The 10,251-nt window shown below is 30.2% G+C and overlaps 1 protein-coding gene across 3 annotated transcripts; it reads right to left on the reverse strand.

The window, feature by feature from the left end:
* Positions 1 to 499: 499 nt before the first annotated feature.
* LOC122532988 (zinc finger protein 415-like) lies at positions 500 to 10,210 on the reverse strand. Of its 3 annotated transcripts, none has more exons than XM_043662254.1 (8): positions 9,487 to 9,559; positions 8,727 to 8,870; positions 4,211 to 4,330; positions 2,266 to 3,696; positions 1,912 to 2,196; positions 1,602 to 1,832; positions 1,338 to 1,519; positions 500 to 1,155 (listed from the first exon to the last, which is right to left on the reverse strand). In XM_043662254.1, the coding sequence occupies exons 3-8, from the start codon at positions 4,292 to 4,294 to the stop codon at positions 696 to 698; spliced, it is 2,673 nt and encodes an 890-aa protein (XP_043518189.1). In that variant the 5' UTR covers positions 4,295 to 4,330; positions 8,727 to 8,870; positions 9,487 to 9,559; the 3' UTR covers positions 500 to 695. The 3 variants fall into 3 exon arrangements, with proteins under 3 accessions (XP_043518189.1, XP_043518187.1, XP_043518188.1); XM_043662252.1 differs by lacking the exon at positions 9,487 to 9,559 and adding an exon at positions 9,792 to 10,210 and having other exon boundaries at positions 501 to 1,155; XM_043662253.1 differs by lacking the exons at positions 8,727 to 8,870; positions 9,487 to 9,559 and adding an exon at positions 9,792 to 10,210 and having other exon boundaries at positions 501 to 1,155.
* Between the last annotated feature and the right edge of the window lie 41 nt (positions 10,211 to 10,251).

Here is a 10,251-nt window from a genome sequence, read left to right on the forward strand (position 1 = left end):
TGGTATAAGTGACAAGCATTCTGTTTAATTTGTCATTTTAAACTTCCAAGGATAAATTTTAAATAACTTAATTATCACTGCTCACAAAGCTATAGTTGTAATAAATAACAATAAAAACTCTAACGTGCCCTCAAACTAAAATTGTTTTTACTTAAATGGATATAATTTTGATCTAATTACTTTAAATAGGAACTTTTATTTCTTTATAAGTCTAGATCCATATAGATTATCAGTCTTATTTCTTTACTTATGAATGTATAAGCGTAAGAATATCATTTTTTATCTTATTTCATAAGGTAAAAAAATGACAGGTTTTCTTTGGTCGTTAAACTTTTCTTTAAAATTAGGCAACTTTTTAAACAAAAATCGGTACTCACAAAATGTGAATATGAAAAAATATATGTTTTTATATAAAAATATCACATAATGTTAACTTAGAAATTTAAATTGAATATTCCTATGGTGGAAATTTTAATATTTAAGATCTAATGTTATATGATATTTCTGTACGAAAATAAGTATTAATATTTAAAAATAAGTATTTTTAAATATTTTAAACTAATGAATATGATTTAATGAGAAAGTTGTTACTTTTTAACTAAATTAACAAGTTTATTAACAACTTTCTAATTAAATTTATTAAATTATGTTCATTATTTAAATTTAATTGCGTTCATAATTTAACAAGGAAGTTATTAATAGTTTTCCGGTCCCAAGATATTTTCAAAAACTGGCAAATTTTCGTTTTCTGGAATTAATCTGTCATTAGTAATTGCAATTTTAACTACATCAATATCGGTAGATTTCGTCACTTCTTTTCCATAATTCTTATCAGAATTACATGCTTTATCTGTCGATTCAATCAAAGAAATATTCTGTTCTAATTTGCAAAGATTTAACACAGTCTCTTCCTCAGTCTTTACTGATATATCACCATTCTGATTTTGTAGAGAAACTGGAGACACGGAATTTGTGATATTTCCAGTCTTTAGTTCTGCAGTTAATTCTGTTACGTTATCGAACGATATAGTCCTTTCTCTGCTATTTAAAAGCCTTTTCAAATCTGGATTTGCCAAAAATGGTTTGCATCGTTTAGTGTGCATTTTCATATTATCTAAACGATTGAAAGGTTTGCTACACCCGGGGCAATGGAATCTATAAATAAATATAAAAAGTCTGTTACATCCAGAGTAAGAATCTATAAATAAATATACATACTAAACGATTATTTTCATATTATCCAGACAATTGAAAGATTTGTTACATCCAGGGCAATGGGGACCTCCCAGTCATTAGTGATAATATTCAACAAATTAAAAGGCCATTAAGAAACGTACCTAATTTTACTATGCACTGCCATATGAGCAGCTAAATGAGATTGTTGACCAAACGATTTTTCACAGACATTACATTTGTACTTTCTGATACCTTCATGCTTCAAAAGATGTTCTTTTAGTATTTGGCTACTCTTATACACATTTGGACATAGAGTACATTTATATTTTGCTGCAGCATGAACCTATAAACAAAATTTTTTGTCTTGTTATAATTATGTTCTTAATCAGTAACTTATTAATTGATTATAACAAAACATGTCTTACATTTTGATGATTGTATAAAGCTTTTCTTGATTTGACACATTTTCCGCATACATTACACACGTAATCTTGCATGTGAATATTTTTATGATGCATTTCTAATGCTTCTGCGTTAGATAAATAAGCAGAACATAATTTACACATAACAGCTTTATCCTTGTTATGTACAATCATGTGTGCGCGTAATCTAGTTTTTGAGTAAAACTCTTTCCCACAAATTTTGCAGCTAACATCCTATAATTTTTACAAAAAGGATAAATAAAATTCGGTAACTTAATATATTATTTAATACATCAAACAATTTTATAGATACCTTTAGTAGTTTGTGAGTAGCCCTATGGTAACTTAGCGTTTGTCTACTGGAACCTGCAAAGTCACAGAGTTCGCACTTGTATGGACGCGCACCTGTATGAGTATTAATGTGTTCTTCTAATAATATAGCAGTTACATATCGTTTTTCACACAAATGGCACTCGAACGGACGTAATTTCAAGTGACATTTTCTGATATGGCAACGAACATTGCTAACAGTAACTGTAGCAAAATCACAAGCTTTGCATTGATATGGTTTCATTTGTAAATGTCCCCAAATATGTACCTATAAGAACATGATTTCAAGATTTAAATAATCCTTCACATGTAATAAAAATAATTTTTTAAAACTTACTTGACACTTATCCATTCTAAGATAGAGATTCCCACAAATATTGCAGCGTATTTTTTTTTGATCCGCTACCGTTATATTTCTTTGTACTTCTTCCGAATTTATCACTGACATATTCACCACGTAATAAGTTTCAATGATTTGTTTCTGTTCATCACTTATTAATTTGGAAATTTTACCAAACGGTCTATTTTTACTTTGAGTCCCACTAAAACTATTTTGATTGTGTCGAGATAATGAATGTTCATTGAGAATATTGCATTCTTCATTTTTGATATTTTCATTGATACTTTCATCTATCCCAATACAAACTTCTGTACAATCTTCCTGCATCGTCTTTGGATTTGATACTTTATTAGAAGAAGATTTTATAACAGCAATACGATTTTGTTCTGTGAATATTTCAGACTGTTGATTATTATGAACAGAAATAATTTCTATATCAGAATTATTGTCATGTACTGTTATTAAATTAGTCTTACTATCTTCAGTTTTTTCAGATTCTTCTGCCAGCAAACTTTCATTCCTCATTAAATTTTCATTCTGTTTAAGAGAAGAAGTATTTTCTGCTTCTCCTTTTTCTTCTTTTGAAGCCAATATTGCTTTACTTTTTACAGAACAGTCTTCTGTATTGTTCAAACAATTGCCAGGTTTCTCCATGCATTCATTATTAGATTTTATTTCTGGTGATTTATGAATCACTATATGAGCTTCATTGCTTTTAGTAAAATCTATATTCGAGGGTGTATCAATAACCTGTTCCACATCGATTTGAGATGGCGAAGTCATAACATCATTGATCACCTTATTGGAATTATCATTATTACAAATAACAGGTAGGCTACTTCTTTCGCGTTCATTGTTCAAATTTTTGTTTCTTTTATTATTATCAAAATTATCACTCCTGTTTGTCAGAGAGAAATCAGTTTCGCAACGGACCTTAAAAAAACAATCATTTCGGATTGTTCCTCTCATCTTCTCGAATTTACTTTTCTGTCCTCTTTTACATCGTGGCTGGCCTGGTTTGATACCAATATCCTTCTCATCTTTTTGCGACGACCTATTTGTTAACTTTGTACGAATTGCAGACTTTTTTATAATATTATTTTTTAAATTCCTACGTTTTAAACTACCAATGTTATGTTGATCATTTCCTGGGATTTTTTCATATAAAGTTACATTGCTTAATTGTACTGTTTGTGTAACTGAATAATTATTATTAGTGGAATTATTATCTACGAGATTAACACTTTTCTTTTTCCTTTCAGTCTTGTATGTGTTATCTTCAGAAAGACAATTTTTTGTACTCTTTAAATTGTCAGGTGATGAAATCTTGACTTTCCATTTGGTACCATTCCTTGATCGGACAGTGTTCTCCTTATCTGATTCTACATCACTGTCTCCCTGGCACTTTTCCTCTCTTGTATTTTGACTCTGTAAGATAAGAATAAAATATTTTCAATATTTTATTTATATTTAAACCTTTAATAATATAACTTTCTAACATTTCTAACAAGTTGTATAACAGTGTTATAGACATACAATAAAAGAAAAGAATGTAAAATACACATGATGTTCCGAAAATATAATAAATGTTTTTTCATACACAACGTTTTAGATTTTATTATCCTCTATCTTTAATATTGATTATTAGTATAATAATCTAATAATTAATATTAATTGTGATAATAATTAGATGAACATAATTAAAAACATGTGTATACATATATACATAAATATAATATTCTATAGAAATATAATTTTTTAGATTCTAGTCTATATTCCATGCTTTGAAACTATTAAATGCAAAATTTCTGTGTAGACCCTAAAATCATCCGAAAGTTAAATATATGTCTTTGCCTAGTTATAAAAAAAAATATATTTTCTCAAACAATAATTATAAACACGTGCAAGATTTTTGATAGTATATCAAGTTACAATAGCTTACAGCTTTCTGAGCAAATCCTTTTTGAGCAAGATGACAGCGCTCATAAAAATCACATAAGAACTCCAGTGTACCCAAACACTGCATACAAACAATCTGCGGTAGTCCATCATTTTCTTTTATCTGAAACAATAAAAAGAAATTTCCATGTCCAAAAAATGAATCACAAACCTTGCATAGAGGAAGCTCAACTTTTTACAAGAAGGTAAATACCCCAATTCGGTATAATAATTGTGTCAATATAGTTTACAATAAAATGAAACTAGATTTAAATAGATTTAAATTTAACAGTAACATATTACTATCTTTATTATTTCAGAATTTTACAGAAGTATTATATTAGTAACAGAACAAACCTTGTTGAATCATATTTTTTATGTACATGCAGGATGAAAATAAATTGCCATGCAAAATAAGTTAGAAGTGGTATGAAGAAAAATAAGATTGAAAATCAAATAATTAGCGGTTCCAAAAATATCGTACCTTTATTGAGAAAAATTGTAGAATCCTTAAACAAATGTATGCTTTTTTTCTTTATTGTCGAAAAGTCGTTATATACGCTAACTCATACTGCACATTAATAACATTAATGTTTATCTTTATCAAGAAATATACATACATACATACATACATACGCACACATGCACACAATATATACATATATAGCATACATATTAACCATTGGAAAAATAAATTGGTTTAACAAACGTCTTGTACAAATAATTATTATACAATATCTTGCACAATGTATTATATAATATCTTGTACAATAATTATTGCTTATCACTTATATTATCTGAGGAAAGAATGTAAATGTTAGATGTAATATCGTTCACATGACTTTATTAACAATTCTCATGCGAAATAACTTTTTTGCAAGGAAAACTAATGGTCATAGTTCATGCATAATTCTTTGTGCTCTCATCTCGAAAACATGATAGACAGAGCGTTTCACTTTCTATCTAATACTAAAATGGAGTTACATATACTGAATATTTTGAATGAAATAATAACAAACATTATCAATTTATAATTATCATTAACAAATTTCCATATAAAATTATTAAATTCTAAGTAAAAAATAATGAAAAACTGCATGTCATAGTTACTCTTTTTATCACTTAACAATTATTTTTCTTTTAAAATATTCAGTATAGTTTCTACATTATTATTAGGATTAAATCAGATAGTTTGAGCACAAAGAATTATATTTGATTTCCTTCTAAAGGAAGATTAATGCTATACTCAGAGTATCATCAACGATTTTTTCATTCATCAATGCTCTTGAGTAATACATATAAATAACATATATTGAGTCGACCAAGGCACTATTTTTCTAACAAATCACATAATATACTTTCTTAGATAATTTATCGTACGCGCTATCCTTGTAGCGAAATATTTATCAAAAACAATAGTTTACTTAAATCTAAACTCGTTATCACCAATCAATTACAATAATTTTTCTGAATTTTGAACTTTCTTATAATGAATCATGCTTTTGTTCTGAATCTTCGTTTATTTATTATATTTATAATACATAGTATTATATATAAAATAGAATCGAAAATAGAATAAAATACACTTTATACATTTAAAAGTTTTGAAATTCTTCTAAAAACAGTCATGTAAAAATACATAGAAAATATTCTTTTTCACTTTTACACCCTTTTTTCGGAGTTTTTAACTTTGGAAGCCCTGTACTCACATAAATTTTTTTTTATGTAAATTAATTTTTCTTAGAAAGCTAACTGTGCGATAAATATGCAAATTTTCCGCAAAAATGTATCCAATATTTTTTGGCTTCCTTACAATTACATTTCAATTGTCGTTTATTTTCTATCTTTTTGTTAAATCTTACCCCAATATTCCGTCATGTTTCATAGTTTGTCTTTATTATAGCTTTGGTAAATTAATAATGTTCCAAGTGCAAAAATATTTTCTAATATAATATATGTAAATGGAAAAAATACTTAATGGATATCAGTAGTCTCTTAAATGCACGCTTGCTACATTATGTACAAAACGACGGTTAACTTATTGTGATAAAAAAAAAAAAAAAGAAGAAGAATACGAGCGATGAAAGAGGAAGTAAATTGATTTATCTCTATTGCTATTATTCACCTGGTAACATACATTGCCTCAAAATTTAAAAGTAAAACTAATCAATATTTTATGATTGACATAATTGAATTTCTCGTGATTAAAGAGAATTATATTTGCTTTTTACTTTTAATTCTTTCAGCAATATATTTACAATCGTTTAAAGCATCAAATGATTAACGTTCTATTGACTAAGAGTCGATAAGTCGAAAAAATATATCTTTTATAAAATCCCAGTTCGCTCATGAATTAAGTTAGTCTTAGAAAAATATGTCAGTACCGTTATTTCTCGTTGCACGTAGTAGAAGAAGCCACGTCGCCACTAAAAGCGTTTTTCTGTTTGCTATTACTAGTCTTTTTTTCTTCAAAATGTCTTTTTCTGTGTACCTTCATGTTATCACGCCTGTTGAATTTTCGTCCGCACTCCGGACAAGCATGCTTTTTTTCACCATGCACGTGCCGGTGCGCAGCAAGATGACTAGCTTGAGCAAATCTTGCACCACACTTTTGACAAATGTGTTTCCTCAGCCCCTCGTGCTTTAATAGATGTTCATTCAGGAATGCTTTCGATGCATATCTATTGTTACAAACATTACATACAAATGGTTTAGGATTCGAATGTTGTAACACATGAGCCTTATACTTGGACGCGACTTTGAACGTTTTACTACAAATTTCACAGGTATAAGTAGTCGCGTGTCGCGTTTTAATGTGCTCATTCAAAACTGAAAGACTCGAATATAGATTGTAACAAAATCGGCACCTGAAGTTACGACGATTTTTTAAATGTACACTAGCTATATGACTTAATAATCTCGTACGGTACGGGAATACCTTGCCGCAATATTCGCAAGCTAAATTCTGCGGTGGTAAGTGTGATTTCATGTGGATTTGTAGCGATACTTTGTGGTGATAACTCTGACCGCAGTCCGTACAAGAATAAGGTCTCACACCCTTGTGCACATTGTCGTGCTCCATTAAATAAAACTTTGACTTAAATCTCTTTGGACATTTTGGGCATTGTATCGGCCTAGGGTTAGTATGTGAACATCGAATATGCTTCATTACATCAGATTTGCATACGAATTTCGCATTGCATAGGATACAAGTATACTGTTTAATACCAAGATGAGTCTTTACGTGAACCATACATTTGTCTTTGCGTTCGTAGAATTTACAACATAATTTACAAGAGTATCCATTTTGATTATCCGTGACAATATGCTCGACATTGTCGTCGACACGAATCTCTTCTCCGTCAATCCTAAAAAGTTCTTCTGGGTTTTGAGAGGCTTGCCATTTTTGCTCGAATTCAGCAGAGTCCTTCAATTTGGTCGAACTGCCATTCTTCAAGCTACTGTTAATAATGGTATTTATTATACTATTTACTTCTTCACAACTTTGATTTTGTAAAAGACCAACGATTGCCTTATCCACTAAGCAAGAACCTTGATCCGGAAATACTCGCGCTCGGACAGTAGCTATATCGTCGCTTTCCTTCTTACATAATTCTACAGTAAAACTGATATCTTCGATGTCGCTGGTTTGATTTCTGGTTTCTTTGACAGAAACTTCGATGTTTGGGGAGTTCGACACGATACTGAGAAGCTTATTCAATGCTGATGTTGGAATTTGAATAGTATGTGGATCTTCCTGTTTTTCAACCAGGTTATCACCGTTTTCATTGGAATTATTACACGGACTAACAGTTATTTCTGTGGCAGTATTGTCGTGACTTCTAAGTCTATTTGCGATTGGTATATCAATCGTTGCATCATTTATTACAATTGTTTCTGTACTCTGTCTACTCCTAAGCCATCGCGTAGGGGTTGTTTCAGAATTTTGAACAATTTGTACATTCTCAATATTGTCTTCGGTTGTACTTTGAACACTATTTTGATCGTTTGTACCTTCTTCATTGCCTTTTATTTGTTGTTGACTTCTTAAATTTCTTTGAACTTTTGTAGCTGTTTTTAGAACACGTTGCTCTACTTCTTTAATTTTTTCATCAGTTGAAGAATTAAGATTATTGTTGGTTTCATTGTTACTATCGTTTGTAGATGTACTTGGTGCACTTGGTGTATCTTCAGTCTTTACTTCAGCCTGGAGATAGATTGAAATAAAAAGTAGAAGTGGGTACCAGAAATTCACTAGTTTTGTTGAAGTAAATGAATTTAATCTGGTATTTATGGTATATGAATACAAGTTTTTATTATAAATACAGATGTATAAAAACCTTTATATTTAATAAAAAAAAATTACAATATTTTGATTTTAAAAATTTCTTTTAACCAAAATACCAGATAATGGTTGTCAATATAATTTAAGTTTCAAAGAAAAAAATGAGCTATTGGCTCTGGTATATGCATCATAAATGAGCGGTAGAGCTGTGTATTAAATTTGAATACGAACTTACAATCTCTGTTAAGGGTGGTAGATTGTATCGATCGCGTAACACTTGTTGGGTGCGAAGACACTCCTCTTGGAAGTCGCAAACGAATTCGAGCTTGCCCAGACATTGAACACAGATCGCCTTGGGCAGAGGATCCCTTTCATCTATCTGCGATTCAAACAAAATATCTAAATATGTACTAAATATATGTAATTTTTAAAATCTTAATTGCAAATCTGATTCTGTACAATTTTTAATTTGAATTGAGAAATCATATCTTATCCTGTTGAAGGATAATGATGAATATACAAAAAATTTAATTTAAGCCCTACCGCTCTGCAGATACACCATTTTGAAAAGTAATCTGGTACTCACTCTATATTGCTAACATCATTGCTTATTGCTATAGCGCGCAAATATAATAAGATTTATAATCATTTACAAATATTAAAATAAATATACGTTCATATAAAAATATTCGATGTAAAATTAATGATTACTTTCTTACGTTTGCCTTTATTAAAAAAAATAAAGACACCTGACAAATGAACTTTTCTAAGTCCAAAATTATTTTTTTTTATTAAACAAATTTCAAGAATAAATCATATTCACAAAATAAATAACAAAGTTACAAAATATTTTATCTCAAAAATGCTATAAAACAATATTCAATATTTAACAACAAATAATCATGTGCAAATTCTCGTGTATAATAAAATATGTATGCGATTGCAAACATACATTTCTGCGGGCGTTACAAATAATTATTCAAAATGTTACTTACAAAATTATAAAGCCCAAATAAAGTTTGATACTCGTACTTGGAACAATAATACTGAATTCAAAAAATTTCTCCTCCGAATCTGATATAAAATGTAAAAGAAAACTGTACTAAAACTACGAATAAAAATAAAAATTAATGGTAAGAGAGAAAGAGAGAGAAACGTAATACATCAAACAAAGGAAAGAAAGAGTATCTCTTCTTCTTATGCTCTTCTCCCCTTCGGCCATTTTTCTAACCCCCTCCTCTAACTACAAACTAGGGGCCCGGACCCCATGACACACCTCTCTTTGTACGTTTGTACTTACCAGAATGTTGATTTTAGTATGAATCTTCAGTCCTAAAAATCGCTTGGTGCCTTCCTCGCCGAACACGTCAATATATATACTCTCATACTGGCCACAGAGGCGACAGATCTGCGCCTCCTCTTTCCTTAACTCCATTTTTGTTTATATGCCTGTGAAGGCTGCCTGAATACGCTTTCGACTACTTGATCACAAATCATGCATGAAAACCGGTGCTCGCAGTATTTTCCCGACCCGATCCCCGTATCACAAGCCACTCGTTTCAACGATGTTACAACCTCTGAGCTCGAAGTCCTCGCCGACGAAATAAATAGAAAGAAATGAAACAAAAGACAAAATTCTAACGTTGGCGTTACTACTCCTTGATCTGGCACGGGGATGCAGCCGCGTTTGGGCCAGACCAGCATACGTTCACTTCCCTTCCCCGCAACAGCACCGTCGAACGAATTCTGACCAATCAGCG

Source organism: Frieseomelitta varia, unplaced genomic scaffold (genome assembly GCF_011392965.1).
Source record: "Frieseomelitta varia isolate USP_RPSP 00005682 unplaced genomic scaffold, Fvar_1.2 scaffold_485, whole genome shotgun sequence".
NCBI classification, from domain to species: Eukaryota; Metazoa; Arthropoda; class Insecta; order Hymenoptera; family Apidae; genus Frieseomelitta; species Frieseomelitta varia.